Source organism: Botryllus schlosseri, chromosome 9, assembly GCF_051294905.1.
Source record: "Botryllus schlosseri isolate E-star chromosome 9, Bs_hap1, whole genome shotgun sequence".
Classification (NCBI taxonomy): domain Eukaryota; kingdom Metazoa; phylum Chordata; class Ascidiacea; order Stolidobranchia; family Styelidae; genus Botryllus; species Botryllus schlosseri.
This window is the reverse complement of record NC_137244.1, coordinates 593,506-615,715: the sequence shown is the minus strand read 5'-3', so window position 1 is coordinate 615,715 and position 22,210 is coordinate 593,506. Positions and strand designations below refer to the sequence as shown.

Below are 22,210 nucleotides of genomic sequence, written 5' to 3'. Positions count from 1 at the left end.
AACGAGCTCATTTTATGAGTATTCTCAAGCAAAATGCATTTAGCAACATTTACCCTATTTCCATATCATCAAGTACACGGATATGATCAGGTCCAAAACAGCACTTCGTCAGCCCCTTCCCCCCAAACGTTGGTAAACCGAACTTCTGGGGGACCCCCATACTCCCCGTTCCGATAAACGTTTTCGACAACTTGTTACACAGCCGAGCTGAGCTGAGGCGTTGTATTGGGAAATTTAGGGCACGTAATTATTAATTCAAAATATTCATCACATGTTGTTATTTCGTGACCTCCTGTCTGCTATATTAGTGCTACCATGACTTGAGATACGAAAAAGAGGATACTTTTTACAGGTTACGGTAGATATAATATCGGATGATAACGGAGGGCAATTAAAAAAAAATTACGGTAAATATTATTGGTAATTTTTCCCACTTGACCCCAGAAAGCCCCGCTCTTTTACCTTGTTTAGTCAACCTTGCCGTTGTTATCCCGATTTCGCGTCATTTATGGGATTTTTGTTGTTGTCTTTGTGTACAATCGCCTGGCTCTCAAAGCTATAAAGGTGGACAAATTGCCAGAAAGTAGGACATTTGGGCATCCTCGGATAACATTTCCGATTCTTAGGCGTAGTCAGAAGGTGGCCAAACACCCCCCCAACCAATTTTTCAAAAATATCCCTAAATTAACATAACGTGGAATAATATTGGGCAGATGTATTCAACTTGAAAATTTTCCTCGCACTTCGCGCGATACATAGTGTCACTACTCACTATAGATATTATAATTGTTGAGTAATACGCGGCTTCCCATAAAGGAACATGAAAATTAGGTCTAAATAAAAACACGCATGATGTACAGAATTGAATCTAACTGTATTGTTGTGTGCTGCCTGTGGTTGCGGGACAATTGGACACCAGCGGTTCACCGCAAAAAAGACACACCAAGGCATATTAAGTTTCAGCCATCACGAAGTGCGATCCTAGAACTATCCTAGCCAAAGATCACACCGGATGTACCTGTCCTTGCAATTTTAGTCCCGCGGTACAAATGCGACCAGCAGAGGGATTATTAGCCCCCGTGAATAAATGCAATTGGGAATCGTGCGCGTCTCACCAAAGAAGTTTCTCTTTTTATTTCTGTTGGAGCATTTTAGCGATATTTGGAATGGAGTCAACTTTCTCTTTGAGGTCATAAAATAACAGCACGAACGCGCTCTACCGTACTGGCTGATAATGGAAAGGATATATATACCACTGAAACCTGGTGGTCTACACTATGCTGAGAGAGTGTGCCTTAAGGCATCATTATTTATTTTGCACGGAGGCGCACAGACTTGAGTTGGTGTCGGATTTACATATTCAAAAGAGATTGATGGAAGCGAACGTCGGCACTGCTTCGACACGTTGAACGAAATTGAATGAAAATTGAGAGAGAGAGAGAGATGATATTCTTTTTCGCCTGCTTTGTCGACGGAGATGCGATTCGACCGTAAGGACACCTAGTTTGCACCCCCGTTTTTTCTCCTTTATGCTATCCATGGATGCTGGGCACCTAGCTGGATAGCATAGCTACGTTACTGAGCTATTTTCGGTGTCTTTCATTTCAAGTTGGAGAATAGAAGACAGAAGCAAGCGGCGCATTTTATGAAACAGTCTTCGTTGTTGATTGTACATAATGTACAACGTATAATATAGGCTAGGGTTACCATATTTTTGTGACTCAAATTCCACACACTCTATAGCGCCCACTAGCGGGTTTTACAATCGGGTATGAAAAACTTGTCAGTCAATATGACGTCACACTAGCAAAGCTTCGCCTATCGACTGTATGCAGGAGTGAAGTGTAACACAGGTTCTGAATTCGGCCATCTCTAATGTGAGCTCTGGTGATTGCTTGCGGGTCTGCAACAGCTTTCTTTGCGGGACGGATGAAATCGTCTGGTGGACCTTATCCGGTCCAGCTGTCGTGTGTTTGACAGCCCTGTTATACTGTCAGGTCGGCGCGGTTTTCTGGTTGTGTGTTGCAACCAGGTCCGAAACAACATTTTTTCAGCCCCGTTCCGCCCAAAAAAGTGGGCCCACAATAGGGTAATCGATGCAACTTCTTGGGGACTCACTATATATGCATCTCGTTATTAAACTTTGTGAATGAATTCTGTCAATAATATTTGTTCTTTCATATGTTATATTAAAACGCACTAACAGGATACACATCCGGTGGTTTCAACTCTTTTATGGTCACGACCTCATTTCTACTTTGAAAATGTTCCGTGGTTCAGCTCAAAAATTCATAGGCTGATTACTAAAAAAGTTCAGCTTACCCAGACTTACTCACGGCCTTTTTTGGAAGCTGATAGCATCCAACATTTCGCAATCCCCAGAATAAAGGCAAACGACCCGCAGGTTTGGAACAACTGTTGACTAGCATCCAAACGGCATTGACCAACTCTAGGAATATACCGTTATCTTATAATTGCGATTACAATTAGACTTATTTCAGTAACTGATGGTTATTTTTTTAATTGTATTTTTGCGAGGACGTCACGTGGTCCCCATCAATATCATTGTTCTTGTTGTTTGTAGTATTCATGGTGTTTGTCGACTACTGTGGTCATTTACACCAGGCCGATATTCTTTATTTTTGATTCCGTATCTGCTGACTTGTAGCACGGCCCACTTCTAGGCTTTTTGTAATGCACCGCTTACGCGGATGAGATGGCGGAGAGGAGCCTAGATAAACCTCCAACACTTAGGTAGAAATTTTGGAATCGACCTCGGTCGGACTCAAACCCACAACCCACAGCAATATTGTTTATGTTGATTTACGAAAAAAATGAGCCTACTTCAAGCCGTCAAAATTCCGGACATTTAGGCATATTTTAGAATTTCCCCCCGGACGCAGTTTTACAATGATATTCCAGACATGTCCTGGAAATTCTGGACGTATGGCAACCCTAATATAGGCCTACCCTCTGCTCAACAACAGAATTGCCTCGCTCTCACCTACATACAAGCAGGGGTTCGAACCCATTTTTGAAACGCAAAAGTCGTCCTTTTGAAATGACTATTCTGACGCTACTATTCAGTTATTATTCAGTTTGTCGTATCACCATAGTTGCGCGTGGCCACGCCCAATTAGCGAGAAGCTTGTTGCGAATTAGTGAGATTTGTCTGTGCGCAATGTAACGCGACGAAGGTCTCCCGCTGAGATGATCGCGAAATTAGGTCATTGATTGTCGCGCTACGGCAATCGTCGCTGGCCTGATTTATCGCGTCTCCAATCCAACAAGCCTAGTTCCGCTGGCTTGAAGAATCGCATCTGCAATAGGCCCGGTGCGCCCCAAACCATCGATGGCCTGCACAATTGCACATTCGAACCTGCTTTGCCTGGTGCGCACGATATCATCGCTGGCCTACACCAGGGGTGGGAAAACTTTTCATGTCGCGGGCCGCATGCAACATCTAAATCCCTTCGCGGGCCGCATTGGAGTATAAGCGGAATTATAAGCGAGAACACACGCTTTTATTTGATTAAATCGTAATCATATAGTAACCGAAGACATGGAGACAATACACAAACCATTTATAGTTGTTTTGATGAGGGCAAAAGGCACATGTGTCAGAAACATTAACGAGATTATAAGCTCGCCATCCTCAATTAATTCGTCAAAATTAGGGACGAAAGTAGGTTGTGCCGATTCTTAAGAAAGAATGGAAATTTGAATATGGGAGCAACGATCGACTCGCAGATATATGCTGATTCTGCGTTTGGTCAACTTCTAAACGCAAAATGCTGACAGCGTCATTATCAGCATATCACCTGTAAATACGCTTTTGTAAAAGGCTTACCGTGTTAAACTGGCCTCTTCGCGTACCTTTGTGAGGACGACATACACGACATAATTTACTGTTGTTCAAACATTTGATTAATTCGGTTCATTTATTTTGCACCTCATATGATAAATTGTGCCTGTAATTAGGATGGTCGGAATCAATGGTGTTTCAAATTGCAGCAACAAAACTTTTCGATTTTTGTATTGATTTGGACATATTAATATGAATGAAACCGAAGTTATGAATGATTTGCATCTAACTGCGCATAGAGAACGAATCTGCAACACACTTATGAACCGCTATTTAAGCAGCTTCTTGGAGGCACGGAACTTCAATATTCAATTGAATAGTATATTCATAATGAAATGAACTAGAATTTTCGGCTGACATTGTATATTATATCGTCAAATTTTGTGATAAGATTGTTGATATACAATGTTCTTTCCAATTCTCTTATATAGCTGGTTCGTGGTACAGAACTTGAATATAGCTTTCTATACAACATCCATTGTAGCAGTATGTTTATTAAACTCGAAGACTTTAAGACTTTAATTGTAGCCTCTTTTCAAGAGTTATCTCTTATAGTTTCTGACGATTATCCCGGACAAGTGTCAGCCAAAAATATTCGGGTTCATTTCAATATCAATATATTATTCCATTGTACCGTTATTTGCAAGTACAGCATTAAAAATTGGAGTTCTAATCTAAAATCACAGTTGTGAACCGAACCAATAAGTCATTTCCGTTTTGATTTTCTTTGATGTTTAGCAACTAAAATGTTTCAAAATACGTTACGTTGGCTTCGGGCGCGGGCTATTGCGCCAACAATGAAATATTTATCAATATTTTTATCAACTTTCTCGATGCCTTCACTGGTCGCACAAAATAATGTCACGGGCCGTAGTTTGCCCACCCCTAGCCTACACAATTGCATCTGCAATAGGCCAGGTACAAAAGGTATCATCGCTGGCTTAACTATCGCTTCTCCGGCCTAGTATGCTTTGGCTCCTATCTCTCGATGGCTCGGAGACAATACCGTTAAGTGTATGCTGATTAACGATTGTGATTCAACATTGACATCGCGAAACTGAATGACATCGCTTGTCAGCAAAAGTGCGGCCCGTAGGCCTACATGCTTAATTGATTTTCGTTAATACTTAATTATAACCATCAGAAGATGTATGTCAAGGCTTGAGTTATAAAATATAAGCAAGGTTTGAACAACATGAAATCGGTGCCATCATAGAATATATTCCATAAAAACTCGGAAATTTTGACTTGCGCAAATCGTCGGCGCGGCTATACGTAATACGCGTTGATAAGCGCGCGTTTTCAATTGTTCACAAGAGATCAGGGACTCGCTAATTGACAGAACTTCCGGACTCGTTGACAAGCTTATCATACGCATAAGTTCGTCAACACGAGGAGATTGTATAATCGGCATTTACTAGGGATGGTGTGAACGTGAGGTTCACGTTCGCGTTCTGTGTGTGAATTTTTGAGGTTCGCGTTCACAACAGAACCTTGGTAGGTTCTGCACTGGGAACCTTTTTCATATATATATTGCAATTTTCACTTCATTATAACTATGATTTGGTTCAAATGTATTGCATTTCAACTGCGGACTACTCTATGGCATGGCACTGGCAGCATAAACAATCAACACCTTGATAATTTCAAACATTTTACTTGCTTTCTAACAAAAATTTGCTCGAAGTATCCAGCTTTCCGTTTTGAATATTTAGTGACTCTCTGCTGTGAGCTTGACCGTCAATCGCACAACATCAAGAGCGAAATACACTACATGTAGATAGCGAATGATGCTTATTCAATTGATATCGTTTTCTGATGTAAAAATCTAGCAAGCGTACGTGGTCAATCCTGTCTTCATATGTTTACTGTATCATAAAAACGAAATCCGTGCGATTGGGGTGTTGGCTATTGTTGTATAACTTGTTAGTGGAGTAATAGCGGTAGCAAGTATAGAAGCCCGATTTACACTCTGTTCAATATCCGTGTAGCAATACTCAGACGCCGAATACATTTTCCGGCCTGGCCTGCGGACCGCTAAGCCGTAAGATTATATTTCCTGGCAAGTCCTCGTCGAAATTGTCGGCAAAACGACGGAAGATATTGATTTATGCGATTATTATATCATTTGATTACCTCAGTTGATACGTTTAGCGACGAATAAAAAGTCAATATGTACTTCAGCATTGTGCCATTATGTGGCCCAAGTCGTCGCTATGTATCGTGTACAATAATATAGGCTATCACTTCATTCAAATATAGGGCTGGAATTAGCAATATGACGCCACGTGGCGTCATGAGGTTCACGTTCACACAGAACCTTTCAAAAAGGTTCGCGTTCACATGAACCTGAACCTTTCAGAGGTTCACACCATCCCTAGCATTTACGCGTGAACTTAACGCTAATGAATTGATGCTATATTAGTAAATTCGAAAAGATTCGTCCCACGTGTGTAGCATGCCAAATTTCAAAATATTACCACTCGCGTGTCAAATATTATATGTTTTTATCAGGCAAGGAATCTTACTAACAGCTTGTCCAAAGCTGGAAACGGCATCGGTTTCGCCGGTCTATGATTATTACAGTACAGTACAGAGTCTAAATTTGGGTCTTGACGGCACCAGAGTTTTTTTGTGCGTCCTTGCAAATTGAGCCCTGCGGTTTACAGAGGCTACCCACGATATATGCAAGTGAAAATATTATAGACTGAAATAATTTATTAACTGTTAACAAAATTTCGCGCTTAGCACGGCTTAGACATAAATCTGTGGTTTTTAACTTTTTCAAACCCGCGGAACACTTCCGCTAATCTGAAGCCTTCGCGGAACCACAAATTTTCGATGAGCCATACAAACAGAAATGTACGCCAATGTACATCCAAATAGACATTTGATACATTAAAGCAGGTTACTGGCGCACAAAAGGAACTTTGCATCAGCAGAGTGTTGAAAGAACAAAACCATTGAAATTTGATTTTCACATAATACGAAAACATGATGAATATTTATTGCAAATCAGAGTGACTTCTGTTGTTTTTATTCGGATACCAGTTCAGAAATGCGGGGCTTCACAATGGAAAGTTTCATCGTATTGTTCGGTCGAAACGCAACATCGTGATACCAATTGCTTCATTATACAAATGAGCTTCTAAATATTGGAGATTGAAGAGGCATTCAAAAAAGTCTGGAATCCGATTTAGAACCCCAACCTCTCCTACGTACACCACGGACAATTCGACTACTGATCGGGCCTAATTGCCCTGATTAATGATTGTCAAGACGGGCGTATCCGCACAAAGCATATGTACGTGCTGCGTGCGTGTGTGGGCGTGTTGACCTAATTTGACTTGGCAGATTGGACGGCTGAAAAGGGTCATCAACATTCACGTGACCCACGCAATGGGTTCGTAAATTGCATGTGGCATGTTTGCAGAAATGGTTGGTCGCCCTGGTCTACAGTCCCTATACTGCCGCAACATCGCATAGATTTATTATGTGGTCGGATTGCAACTAGGGTTGCATTTAAAACAAACGGCGTTTAGAACAAGGGCTTTTAAAATAATTACGTTTTTTTTTTAATTGTAAAATTATGCCATAATTGTGTAAATACTTTCCAAAAAACATGTTGTATGAGCCTATGGACAATCACCACCCGATAGAGCGGACGGATATCGATATGGGATGGTTGGAAACCTCAAAATAGTCGTTTCAACAGCAATAGTGCGGATATTTCGTCAAAGGAGCTATATTTACCCTATATTTTCAATTGTCAATGTCAATCCACTATGACGTTACAATTGAAAATTCGCGACGTAATGGCATTAAAACCCAAAAACAAACAAACAATAAGAAACATGTTTTAAACAAGGGCCTTGTTTTAAACATGTTTGTTTTAAATGCAACCGTAATAGCAAAGTGTATAATTTTATAAATTATTCAACTTCCTGAATAAAATGGCTGCAGCCATATTATTTCCTGATTTTATGTTCTGTTCGAGACCACATCATATTCAAAACGAAATGCCGCTTTAAGCTGAACACGGATCCGAATCTTACAGAATGGCACATATTCGTATGAATGAGGGAAACCTGCTTCAAACTACATTCACATAATAAAGTTAGCAGGCAAAGTAATGAGCCCGGAAACCGTTAACACTATGGTTGGGGTTATTAAATAGGCATTTCAACAGATATATTCTTGGAATAAAAAAGACGCCCCCATTTTAATGAGAACCAAGGAAGTTATTAGTCGTAATAATTATCGCGCATATATATTTCAAACAATATTGGCGTTTGCTCCATATGGGTGTAACGACAGCATCATGAAAACCCCAGAGCCATCAGCAGAGAGGCTCAAGCTACAAATCATATAAGCCATAAGCGTATGTTATTGAAAACACCGTCAAGGTTTGTGGTGCAAAATATACGGGAAGGCTAGAAATAGGCTCAAAATTGCTATGCAGCGATACTGTCAATAACCAGTAAATACGGTTCACGCAACATGCAGGACATGCCGGTAGATGAGATCTTTCTCTGGCTCTGAGTTGCCTTTGATAGCTCGCTGCAGAATGTTGATCCATACCAAAGCAACTTCGCTGGAATGCCATTCAAACCTACCTGACTGAAGACTAGAGAATGATATAGTGTCCATGTGCGATAGCTTACCAATAGAACACGGACATTAAGACATGCGGGCATCGTCGTGGCGGACGACGGATCCTAACTATGCGATAAGATTCACTGTTGCCGGCGTTGAATATGCATTAGTAATTGTACCTTGTGGCATCATATGTCACTTTTGAGAGAGTATTGGGCCTATTGTGATTATAAGTCCGATGCGTTTATTTCTCTAGGGCCATATAGCGTCTAAGTGAAGTTAAAAATCTGTACTCAATAATATGGACGTCGTTATGCTGATATCAATTATACTTTTCTATATAATAATCGCGGTTGCCGGTATATGGGCGGCCAGAATTACTCGCAATCGGCAGAGTCAAAAGCCTGCAGAAAACATGATTGTCGGAGCAAAAGACATCGGATTAGGAGTAGGAATATGCACAATGACTGGTAAAACTTTACAATTAGAAGATGATGAGATTTTGAAACTATATCCGATCTGCTTTAGCAACGTGGATAGGTGGAGGCGCCTTGAACGGTACTGCTGAATCTGTCTACACGCCGGGAGTCGGTTTGATCTGGTGCGTCGCACCGGTATCGTTTGGATGTAGTTTGATGATATCGGGTTGTTTTTTCACTGGCAAAATGCGACGAAAGGTATTTTAAATACACGAGACAATGTATAGTAGGCTATACGAATATGTTAGTAAATATACATGGGCAACGAAGCCCGAAATTCTTTTATATCACATAAAGTAGAATATTTTCAGGCGGGTTAATTGAACTTGAAATTTTACATCGCACGATTTGAATGTCACTATAGATTTGTAGGTCTTCAGATGCAAAACCTGCTGGATGGGGCTATTCGGCACCGGCAATTCGGTGCCTGTCATTTCCACACTGCCTTCCTGATCATCCGTGCGAAATGAACTTCCTTCCAGATTCCAGATTATTGTATAGCTTGCAGGCACCTAATACAGCCGTTGTTACCGCAGACGAATTTGAGAATTGGATAGCAAAGTACAGCAAATGATATCAGTTAGCAACACACCTCGTTGCTGAAGTTATAAATAATCCAGGTTTCATTGAACCGTACGGGGATGCCATTAGAACAATTGAGGTGCGTGTAGCCGTTTGGTCATTTCTGTCCATATGTCAGAAGAGGATGGCTACTATCCCCCAAGAAGCACTAGACCCAGATACATATTGCAGATACGGCGGGTATATTGCAACAAAAGCAGGCGCTCAAACGCTCCAGTCCAGTCCAAGATCTAACACCAACACAGCAACAACTTTACACAAAGACAAGCCAAACCTCTTACAATTCACTTCCTCTTTCTATATCAGCAGTCAGCACGCTACGCTCTCCGGTCTCCGCGTGACTGGTCACTGGCCAGTGGTCAACTGGTCATGTCACCGGAGATTGCGGAGTGATTATGGTCCAGGAGCCGGGCGATTACATATGGCTACCCTCGCGCTTGCTGCACGGATTCCTTGAAGTGCAGCTAAATTGTAAGAAGCGTGTTACTGAAGAATAAAAAGTAGATTTGCAAGTTTACTATTGTGTAGCGGCATGACATCTGACCTCCACGTAGCAAGAATAATCATGCGTGCAGTAAGTAAGGGAAAAGGGGGCTTCATATGCGACTGAGCTGTTTGAGGATGCGTTTTGAAAAGTATTGTGCCCTGCTGGTTTTTTAATATATTCGTTCGAATCACAGTACTCTCTCGATCCAGCAAGTAGGCCTACATATAAGGAAGTTGTTACCCTCTTCTGATAGCAACAGTTTAGCGACAGAACGGCTGTGACGGTTGTCTACAACTGCTGGTTCTACCTTGAAATATACATCCTAGTTGCCTCAAATTATGGCTCTCGTCGAGATGAAATTTAAAATATGTAGATTGCAAAAGGTCACCGACCCCGGTCCCGTGCTCAACTGACGTTCTTCATTGTGTGTCACATGCTCAAATGTGGGGCGAACGGCTTCATTAGTGTGCGTGTTTTAACATCATATCAATGTTTACGGAGTAAATGTGACTCACACACGACGAATCCTATGTAGCAAACTTTGATTTCGTGTCGGCGTGGCGTCAAAATTCCTCAATTGTGACTAAGATTTGATTGAAAGCGTTGTGTGGCTCTTTGTGAATTATTAAACGGCCGTAAACTTAACGCTGATTGGTCGAGAGACAATGGCCAAAGAACAAATGTACCCGACCACATCTCTAGGCCAATGCGTGTGTCTGAATAAAAGGAGTATTTCAATTCGTTTCAACACCGTCTTATCTGTTCATTAGATTGCAGTCTGGGCATGTCACTAAAATAGCTAACTGATTATAATTGTAGTTTCAGGTGCTGAAAAGCAGTGTTGGATCAGTTGAGTGTTGACTCAAGTCAGACTCGAGTAAACTTTTTCGTATGACTTGACTTGACTCGAGTCACGTTTCAAAAATGACTTGACTTGACTCGGAGCCTAAACTAAACGATCACAGCTTACGTTGTCGAAGTAGAAGATTAATGTAAAAGCAATGTGTCTCTGTTTCTTTGACGACTCAATGTGTAAGTTGTGCAGTGCTCACTACTCATCTTTAACAACCCTCTTTCATGATTTAAATTGAACAAATAGAGTCGGTGCATATATATTCGTACTGATGTGTTGATGCGTAGTGCAGGCTATTGTACCATATCAATTTGTTTTAACTTCTCGAGGCTTCGTATTCTGTCCTATATTTTGGCTGATAATTACTGACTGTAGCGTGTAGCTGTACACTGTACAGTTACTCGCGTATTTTATTTGCAGTTTTACTCGTCCGTGAGCGATACAACATCTTTTTGCATGTATATTTAACTTTATATTCGTTATTTGAGTCAAGATAAATGGCAAATTAATCAGTCTGTTACTTATGTAGCAAAATGTTGAGACTTTGAATCATCTCATACTTCGAAAACTCAATTCAATTCAAACCTCGACTTGACTCGAGTCAACTCCAAAAATCGAGTGACTTGATTTGAATCGAGTCACCTTCGAAAATCAATTGACTTGACTTGGCTCGAGTCAAAATGCGCAATGACTCGAGATGACTCGTGACTCGAACACTGCTGAAAAGCAAGCGGGATTAGATAATTTTGAGCTACTTATGCGAAGGAGGTTTTTCTACAATTACCATGTCTTTTAGAAGTCCTGCGCTTATTGCGTTACAGTTGTGGTATGATCTGATCGCCAAATCAAAATATAATATCGAATTGTTTCAGAATTACCTGACTGTCTTCGATCCCATCTGCGACTCACTGGGAGAAAAACTTACGGTCCTGTACGTTTTCATAGAGATATTTCAAAATATTGTCTACACAGGAGCAATACTCAACGCTCTCGGCAAGTATTATAGACCTAATAAGTCCTTTCAAGTACCAACCGTGTCAGGTATTTCCATATTATTCGCAGGTGGCACCATCGAGGTTGTTGTGGGTCTATCGCGAGAAGCATCGATCGTTTCGTCTGCCGCAGTCGTAACCATTTATACGTTGTTGGGTGGATTCTACGCAGTAGCGTACACTGATGTCATTGAGCTTGGGTTTATGGTGGCTGGGTTGGTCAGTAAATAAAGCATGGTTGAAATATTCGTCAATTAGGTTTTGAGTGGCATTAGCAACATAGTTTACGCTTCACAATACGAAAATTACTACGCGTTAAAATTGTGCGTTAATCAACAGTTGGTTCGTTCAGGTGATCGCCACGCCCTTCGCGATTTCTAACGAGGCCGTTTCAAGCATAAGCGAATCATTTTCGCGCGAGGGCGGGTGGTCTGGTACATGGGATCCCAATACCGCTGGCTCGTACGTTGACACTGCCTTATCAACGGTGAGTTTGTAGACGACATATACACGATGGGTTGCCATACGTCCGGATTTTCCCAGCCATGTCCGGAATTTCAGTGTTCAAACTGCTCCCGGGAGGAAATCCTAAAATATGCTTAAATGTCCGGAATTGTGACGGCTTGGTGGGAGATAAAATAAACAATAACATGTTTTGGGTCAAATTTACGCTACTTGTATATTTTTCTTCACGCCTGGCGCGATTTAGTATTGGTTTTAATATGGTACATCCTCATTCGCAAAAAATACAATAACAAATAACTAAAAATGACCATCTTACTGAAATAAGTCTAGGATAGGGGGAGAGAGGATAAAGATCTCAACCACTTTGTTCTCTCCTCATTTGGTTTGTGGTTTCTTGTTTCTGTGCGGTTCTGATTGACGGTTTCCAGGCGCAGAAGCCTATCTAATCTTGATATACCCTGACGTAAAATTGGCGTAATTCAACTGCCTGACGCTCCAATGTTAATCACTGAACAAATGTATTATTCAAAATTGGCGAGTATAGAGCAGGATTCACAATTAATTCAGCGTCATCGAAAATACCCGACTTAAATTCCCGACAGGCGCGTTATATACCCGCAAGTGAAAAGACGAGACTTATATTAATTAAATTACTACAACGATAGAATTACGTATGGAAATTAACACTGGTCGACAAAATTTCACTTATTTTTCAACCGAGATCGTGAGTATGTGATTTTAAGGGGATTTTATACGCTGATTTCGAAACTGCCCTAAACCTCTTCTAGCACATCACATTTTAAGATATCCCAAAATTTTTATTTTCCGAAAAAAGGATTAAAAAAGTTGAAAAAATACAGAAATGTTTATGACACCTGAAAATGTTTAGGAAATGATTTTCTTTTAAATACATGACATATCGACGGTATATTGTCAATTCAGCACGAAGCGAGAAGAATTAATCTTCATCTTCATAAAAATATTCCCTCAAATCAGCCGAGATGACGACCCCGTAGGTTCGCCATCGATCTGCCATTACAGTATTTTGTGGAAGCTCACTGTACCAGATCCCACCTCTCTCTGACCATCCCTTCATTCCAAAAAACCTTGGTAGCTAGTTTCCATAGCCGGAATGTCCTGGTGAAATTGATTGACTTGTTCGGTAATAACTGCACCATTTGCAAGCATTGTACTGAATAGCTTTCAAAATGTTCTTTCAGGTAAACTCAATGTGCTCTATGAATTGACAACGTTATATTTTTATCGTGTAGAAATACAGCCTTTGTACTTCTCTTGGAATGGTCGATGAAAAATCGCCAGACATCAACATTGTGTTTTTCACCGTCCTTTTTAACATTAATCATCAACATCGAGACGTTAGCGAAGGTGTCCATGTCCAACTACTTTGAATGCGACTTTAAATGGGCACTGGTCTCAAAATAAAGATAAAATCGGGAATTTTTGGTCGCAGCCGTTTTCCTCAGAAATCCACCGTAATGAAGCTGCAGCAAATGGAAATTCTAACTATTCCCATCACATTTCCCGCCAGTTGAATTGATAACGTTCAATGGTGGCGTGACTGCGAGCTCCGCTGCTTCTCGTTGCGAGATAGTTGGCACGATATCTTCTTTTGCAATGCGACCCAACCAAAGTGTTGTTGTGGTGACTACATTTGGGTTGATTTTGACTATGGTCCATGGCCATCGGCCATGACCCAATGGTTGAATGCCCCTGTTCCAGTGTTGGGATGACTCGAGTAAACTTTTTCGTATGACCTGACTGCCTCGAGTCACTTTACCAAAATGACTTGACTTGACTCGTCGCTTCAGAAATGTGACTCGAAGCAAAATTCACGAGTCAATTTTAAGTCACCGAGTAAACGGTGTCGATTAAATCTCTGTATCTTGTGTATGTTCGGATTGTTCACGATACACCGGTGTCACTTGTGAGAGCAACCAGTCATTCACTGAAAGTACGTTTCACTGATCGTTCATTGCTTCATCACAAATAAATTGACCGCAAACGAAATGATCACAGCTCACGTTGTCGTATAGTAGTAGTAGATTAATCTAATAGCAACGTATCTCTGTTTCTTAGACGACTCAGTGCTTACGTTGCGTAGGGCTCACCTTTACCAACCTTCTTGTATGATTTAGATCGAGCGAATATACTTTGTGTGTCTATGCTCTCACGGATTAATAGATGAGTGGGTAAGGGTTATGTATTGTACGATATCAACTTCTTTCAACTGCTCGAGGCTTCGTATTCGATCCTCAATTTTGGATGATAATAACAGACTGTAGCATGTAGCAATACAGTTACTAACGTATTTTATTAGCAGTTCTATAACTGTGCGTTAGTGATGCGACGCCTTTATGCATGTATTCAACTTTATTTTCGTTATTTGATTAAAGATAAATGGCCAAATAATATGTTCTTCACGCAGCGAGCAAAAGTAATGACTTTTAATCATCACTCCCACTCAGAAAATTCAATTTGACTTGACTCGTGACTTGACTTGACTTGACTCGAGTCACCTTCAAAAAACGTGTGACTTGACTTGGATCGAGTCACCTTAGAAAATCGATTGACTTGACTTGACTCGAGTCAAAATGTGCAATGACTCGAGATGACTAGTGACTCGAAGGTAGTGACTTGATCCCGACACTGCCCTGTTCTAGGCTTTTGTAAGACACCGCTTAAGGTGGGAGTTAATTTCATTAAAACGCCATTCTAAATTCCGTGGTAAGGGGCTGGCTTAATCTCTATATATCTCTGTGAATCATCCGAAGGTTCTGTATTCCGTCCACAATGAGCTAGCAATACCAAAAATAGGAGGATTTTGGTATCATACGCTCACAAACTCCGTGACATAGGTGACATGCATAGATAGGCCAATAGTTTAAAGCAAGATGCTCTTGTAGCTTTTTATAACAGCAGTCTTAATATATTCATTTCGTCTCATAAAGCTACTTGGTGCGGTGCCTATGCAAGTTGTATTTCAACGTCTTCTGGCGATAGACACAACATCGAACGCGAAGATAATGAGCGTTCTCGGGACAATCTTTTCCATCCTACTCCTGATTCCTCCAGTACTAATTGGAGCAGTTGCGTCATCAACCAGTGAGTTTATCATTTGAAGGCGATGCGAACCGAAGGCTCTTGTTCTTATCGCGGATCGTGATACATATTTCTATAGATACATCTCAATGATCCCATCGAAACAGTGCGCCCAAATTCTGCACCTTTGGTTAAATCATAGCGTCCTACAGTGGTGTGGACACAACTAAATTGCACTGCTCGCAGCGAGTGTATTATGAAATTTGTATCAATCAAAAGCTATTACTCCACGGTACTGACTGCGGATATATATATATAGAGAGAGAGAGTGGGCCTTTCTATTCTATCCAACCGAAATACATAACAACAGTCAGCAATAATGGTGGCACAGAAAGTGCACATGCATACTGCACAGCATAGGCGCCGAGTTACGGGGTGGTGGGGTGGCGCAGCCACCCCATGACATAATTATGGGGTGGCGGCCACCCCATACAAAATGCTTAAACGCCCGCCGTCTGTGCTGTCAATTAGCGAGTCTGTGATTATCGCGTAAATGCCAACTATTTCCTATTAACCGATACGCGCGCGACTAATTGTATACGCAGCTTAAACCAGTGTTTAACGGCCAAATAAATTGTAATCCGTGATTAGTAATCATACAATCGACGCGAACTCGTTTACGACGTCGATTTCGACACGCGTGCTCTGAGAAACACCAGATCTCTCTACCGGACGAGCGAATTCACGTTATACTTCTCTCAATTAATTTGTATTTGCACGCATATTCGTTTACAAAATAATTCTTGAGTTAGTTTCTTGATAGCCTTTTTAATTGGACCGCGAAATAGGACAGTGTGTTTGTGTATGCCTGCGAATTGAAAGTCATTCCTGCACTAAGTGCGCATATTCAATTGCAAAGAATTGTCGCGATGTCAGACTCGGAACTCCATTGTGCCATACGCAAGTTGAGGAATTAATGGTTAGAGGCGCGCTTTCTCGTTTGCTATCATCTCTAGGCTACTAATTCTTGTCTGCTTTACACATTCGTAATCCCTCGAAGACACTTATCAGTGTTTGATCTGTTATTAACACTGTGCATTGTGCAGTGCACGGCGTTGAATTATGTCGTCAAATATTGATGCAACAAGAGATTCTCGGTGGCGGAAATTATGAAGTTATTCGATTATTTTGAGCGGGAACCTTTTTAGTTCCAATAAACTTCATTGCTGGACGGACTCTATCGGGCACAACTATGTCGCGGATCGAATTTCAAACCATCGGGATTTTTATTTCCATTGATAAGGTTGCGGCTTGTGCAGCCATAATGCTCTTGCAGCAATATCACCTGGATAATTTAAATCGCACCATTTCACGACCAAATTCGACTGCCTGATCGGGACTTGCGTCTGTCGTAGGTCCCGGGCTGAATAACCAGCGCGTTGTCGGTATTAAAACCCTAGGTGCGTAGCCAGTGAGTTTCTCATTTAAAACTAGAAATTTCAGTCTTTTTGAAATGCCAATTCACTAATTCGTATTATCGATGCTTCGTACTGAAAATTAGCGAGAATCATTTGTATGCGAAATGGGTCATCGATGTCTCATTGGTACTATCGGCGGTGGTATGATTTAGCGCCCCCGCATGCAGGCCTACTACCGTCTGCAGAATCACTTTCGCCAAACAGTAACAATCTCTGAGTGTAATATTGTTAGTGTTTGTGTATCGTTTTTTGATTAAAACTTATGCCCGCGTCGGAACAAATTGTGCTCTTTGTCATTGCCGAATCTGGGTATTTAGGTATGACTAGCGCACCCTGTAATTGTAATTATTGAAGATTTGCGGCATGTCTGCGATTTCGTTATCAGCGCAACCTTGCTGGCCGATTGTACATGTACAGTCCGATAAAATTGATCACTACTAAGTATTTCGCGCAACGTACTGATGCTGATTTCAGCAAACTGACGATCCTTATTAGATGTACAAATTCGACCTCATCACTAGAAACGTAGATTTCATCGCGCGCTCTGAGAAACACCATCTCCTATCGCGATTTGACGACCAAATATACGTTCACCTTCTACAAATTAAAGTGCATTATTTCCATCGTTGAGGGCCGCAAGCCGCGCTTAAAATATTTTGTGAACCATTTTTTGTGATAAATATTCTCGTAGCGCAAAGTTGAACAGTGTTTTATTGTGTGTGCCTGCTAGTTGGAATTTATTCCAGTGCCCATAATTCCAATTATGCTTTGCGAACGTAAATCGGGAAATGCATCAATGCAGTCATAATCGATGTTTTAATCAGCAACCAATTGTCGCGATGTGAGCTACTTAATACTAAGTAAAAATCCAAATCCATAGCGTTGGCGGTAAGGGATAATTACTGATTGGCCGCGCGCGTTTGTAATCATCATTCTTGCCTGTCTTTCGTGTTCCTGAATTGTCGCGCCGTGTTATTGCTCAGTCCAGCGACGAAAGCAGAGTGCGCGACAATCAATGACCTACTTTCGCAATCATCTCAGCGGGAGATCGCGTTGCGTTAGACCAGTGGTTCCCAACCTTTTTCGACTCATCGCCCCCTTTTGAATCTCCACACCGATCATCGCCCCCCAAATATTGGGAACCGAAAAACAGCACTTCGTCAGAACACCCCCCTCCCCCCGCCCGAAAACAAACGCTGGTCTTTGGTCCCATAGGGTGATCAATCAAATCCCAGACCCCCCTCAGCCAGTGGGCTTTTTGTCGCTACATATCAGCTATACCCTATTTCATGTACTGTTTGGTGAGCCACGATATTCCGCCTAAACGCGCGGAGCGCGACAAATTTTTATAAATTCATGTTTGAATCGGTCAATATGGTCGATGTGGTATGTTGGAAAAGGTAGGACCCCTAAATAATAATTAAACATCTTCGGCCGGAATCGTTGTTATATTGACTTCTTTACATGATGCACTTTCGTGACCTCCTATATCTGCTATGTCAGAAGATATGGAAATCGTCAAAACGTAACTAACTAAAAGACGCACATGATTTCATATTGGTATTTCTTTACTGGCAAATCATTTTTTATTTGCGGGATGGCATTTGTCCTGTAGGGGGTCGCCAGGACAGGAACATTCGACGCCAGCCATTGAGGCGCCTATAGACAATTAAACATATATGTATTGTATATATATCGAAGTTTTCGGTCAGCACAAGGGCATTCCTTTTCGGCCAAGGTCTTCTCGCTGCTGATCGTTCTGGCACACTTCTCGGAGTCGCATGTTACATGGCCTCCAACTTCATATGTTTTGGTGCGTCGTGGCTCAGTAATGGCCGACGCCGAAGTCTACAATTTCCATAAATCATGCGTATTTTTGTTGGGTGACGGGGAACCCAACATCAAGATACATGAAAATATTAAATCGCGCCCAGCGCATGAATTTCGAAAAAAATTCTCTATCATTCATGTTAATTCACGAAATAATTATGGGCTTCCTTCGATTTCGGGCCCCCACCCCCAATTGGGGGGTTTGGGGTGCGGTAGTTACGGTCCCGACTCCAATATAGCCGTTTTAACGCGCCATCGCCCCCCTATCGCCCCCTTCGCTGTTTTCGCCCCCTATATCGCCCCTTCGTCCGTTTTCGCCCCCTATCGCCCCCTCGTTATTTTCGCCCCCCTAGACCGCCAAATCGCCCCCTGGGTGCGATATCGCCCACGTTGGGAACCACTGCGTTAGACTGTGTGATGCGATATGCGTGCACAGAATAATCTCGCGAATTGGCCCCGCGTAACACTGATAACACGGCTTGTTGAATTGCAACTGGATATTAGCGTCAGAATGGTCATTTCAAAAGGAAGGGGTTTTGTGTTTCAAAAGGAGGGGGTTTCGACACCCCCTGGCTACGCGCCGGCCGCCACCCCATGCAAAAATAAAAGTCGGCGCCTATGCTGCACAGTATTTGGTGTCACATAGGAATGATCGATGCGACCTTGGAAGTCAACTAGTCTGATCACACCCGCATCAAATAGGTAGCCTACACTTGTCTCCACACATTCTGGCTATGATAGCTAATGGTTAAAGAAGGAGTTTAAAAAAATTGAAAGATGGTATCAAATCAATGGAGCAGTGTCTGGGGGAGGTATTCTGCTCATGACCCTGGAACATCCTAAACAATAATTGCAAAAATACATTTATTATAAGTCGAACACATTTAGGTTCACATGAACTCGGCGGTTTCAGTCGTTCGCAGCATTCCTCGTTTATGTATATTTCGCAATCATCTTGAGCTATTAAGTCCCCGTTTTCTTTCAGACTGGACATTAACCGACTATCTTAACGGCACCGGTGTATCCCCAGCGGATTTGGGGAACACAATCCAGACTCTGCCGATAGTTATCCGCTACCTCACTCCAACTGCTGTCGGTGTGCTGGGGGTTAGTGCGGTCACGGCGGCTGTGATGTCATCAGCAGACGCGGCTGGTCTGGCGGTTGGCTCTGTCTTCGGGAGGAATGTATATAATGCGGTTTTACGACCAAAGGTTGAAAACACTGTCAACTCTTAGTAGTAGTAGCATAAGTAGCCTAGTATATTGATGAATGATATACGTCGATAGAAAACATAGCTTCTTCGTAATAACCGATCACCGTGTAAAATGTAGCACATCAGTCGTTCCCAACGTGGGCGATATCCCCCCACCCCACCCCAAGTGTGCGATTTTGAGAAACAAGGGGGCGAAAATACCAAAGGGTGATGGGGGCGAAAATGTTAGAACATCCTGTGATATGTATTTGATTAACACGGCCAATAAATACACGCGAAGATAGCTTATTCTGTATATGATACGAAAGTTGACTAAAACAAGGTCAGCTCGGTGGAAAGAAGACACGCAAACCGGTTTCAAGCGCACCTACTCGGAAAAATGATCATTTGTTGGTCAATTCACCAGCGATCAGAGTTAGGTGAATGAAGTTCCCGTATATATGTCCGCTTTTTACGGATCCGTAAATATTGGGGGATGAGGGGCGAAAACTTGTGTCGAGCTTGATAAGGCGGCGATGATTCGCAAATGTTGGGAACCACTGATGTACATTATAGATAGATATAGTACACTAAAATGTGATAGAAATGCTACTACCCACCATACACGGTTCGAAAATATGCGCGTAATATCACAATAAAGGATATGATATTACAGTAATAGAGAATAGTTGACCCTGTATTAATTCCGTTCGTAATAGTACAAACCGTGATAAATTGTGCGCCATGACATTTTCACATAGTACATCGATATACTATAATATGTAGAATGTCTCATATTCATAATAATCGTTTAGGAAAGGAAAAAACTAAATTTATTTTTGTCCGTCGCCGTGGTGTTTTTGAGGCATATACACCGACTCATGATGAACATAAACACGATCTGTACGACTGTACCTAGGCATATACACTATATACAGCCTTGTACGACGTGCATCCATGCTATCAAAGTAGCCAGCGCTAAGCAGGGAACAATTGTTACTAATCAGGTCTTTGGTCAGACCCAGCCGGGGATCGAACCCACGATCTGCCCATAAAGAAGCCCGACGCTTCACCATTATGCTATCTTGTCGGGCGTGTATACTTGAAAATGATACTGCCGAAGATGATCGAGACAATGCCATTCCGACTAAAAAACACTGTCTGTCCATTATACCTGATTGCGGACTGAAGTCCTCACCAACTCAACTTCAAGTGTGAAATTTCTCAAAGCAGTTATTCCCTCGTAGATTTCTAATAGATTTAGGACTATTTCTATTAATACCGTTAATCTTAATCATGTTATTATTAACTCAATCAATTCAAAATACCACAAATATTGCAACGCAATGAAATGTCAAGACTATGGATATTATTAGCATTGACTGTTCCTTTATTTCGTTACAGGCATCCGAGCAGGAAGTGACGTGGGTAATACGATTGTCGATAGTAGTATTCGGCATCGCTGCAGCAACTATTGCTATAAAAGTCAAATCAATAATGATACTATACATTCTCTGCGCAGACTTAGTGTATGTTTTTACATGGCCTCAAGTAAGTCCGTTAACGTTGTAACAGCGGGCTCGTCTCGTGTACTGTATATGCCTAATCTGGTAAGCGTATCAACGGCTGCTATCGTGCTTTTGTTTACTTACAGTTTGTGTGTTCATTGTGTCTGGACACAAATGCTTACGGAACAATATTTGGGATTATGATCGGGATCCTTCTAAGGATTGGCGGGGGCGAATATCTTTTAGATTTACCTTCTCCATTCAACTACCCGGGCGGCGGGAACTTCCCGGTGAAATCGTTCGCAATGGCACTGACGTTTTGCACCACAGTTACCATATCCTATTTCATGAAATGGCTGCTGATCAACGAGTATTTCCCAAGTCGCTTTGACGTTCTAAAAGTGAAGCAAAGGAAAGAAAAGTCCTTCCATCCTGCAACCGAACTCAAATCAACGAGCATGCAATTCTAAGTTTCATGATGGAATGATAAATGGGAAATGAACTGCAACTTACTTATTATTTTTATGGGGGAATTTTATATATATACAGGATGCTCGCCGTAGCCAGCGGTCTACTCAGTATAGTCAATTCAAAACTTGCGCACCAGACCGCTATCAACGAACACAAGTTCAGTTATCATGTAGCTCGGCAAAATAAAATTCAGGGAGATATGGCGCAAAATTACATCTCCGATAAAATAGTTAATGTATTGGTGGTAAGTTTGCTTGGCTGTCTTATTAACTCTAATTATCCATTTAAACAGCCCTGATGCACCAATTATATCCCCAATTTCGTTGTGTCATGTCATGTCAGCGCTGCACG

The 22,210-nt window shown here is 41.7% G+C and overlaps 2 protein-coding genes across 2 annotated transcripts in view; one reads left to right on the top strand and one right to left on the bottom strand.

The window, feature by feature from the left end:
• The window catches only part of LOC145447014 (alkaline ceramidase 2-like), a 454,308-nt gene that overhangs the window by 306,100 nt on the left and 125,998 nt on the right, over nucleotides 1-22,210 (bottom strand). The window lies entirely within an intron of this gene.
• On the top strand, nucleotides 8,698-21,896 carry LOC145446763 (high affinity choline transporter 1-like). Its single transcript, XM_080325117.1, has 8 exons — nucleotides 8,698-8,931; nucleotides 8,990-9,138; nucleotides 11,735-12,073; nucleotides 12,207-12,341; nucleotides 15,289-15,442; nucleotides 19,673-19,899; nucleotides 21,285-21,431; nucleotides 21,535-21,896. Exons 1-8 carry the CDS (start codon nucleotides 8,763-8,765, stop codon nucleotides 21,856-21,858), a joined length of 1,644 nt encoding a protein of 547 aa, XP_080181243.1. The 5' UTR covers nucleotides 8,698-8,762; the 3' UTR covers nucleotides 21,859-21,896.

Bases quoted from the DNA above. Each gene is read 5' to 3' on its own strand.
- LOC145446763 (XM_080325117.1), top strand. From the start codon at position 8,763: ATGGACGTCGTTATGCTGATATCAATTATACTTTTCTATATAATAATC. The intron at 12,074-12,206 runs GTCAGTAAATAA...TGGTTCGTTCAG, and splicing joins GGTTTATGGTGGCTGGGTTG to GTGATCGCCACGCCCTTCGC. The intron at 21,432-21,534 runs GTAAGTCCGTTA...GTTTACTTACAG, and splicing joins ATGTTTTTACATGGCCTCAA to TTTGTGTGTTCATTGTGTCT.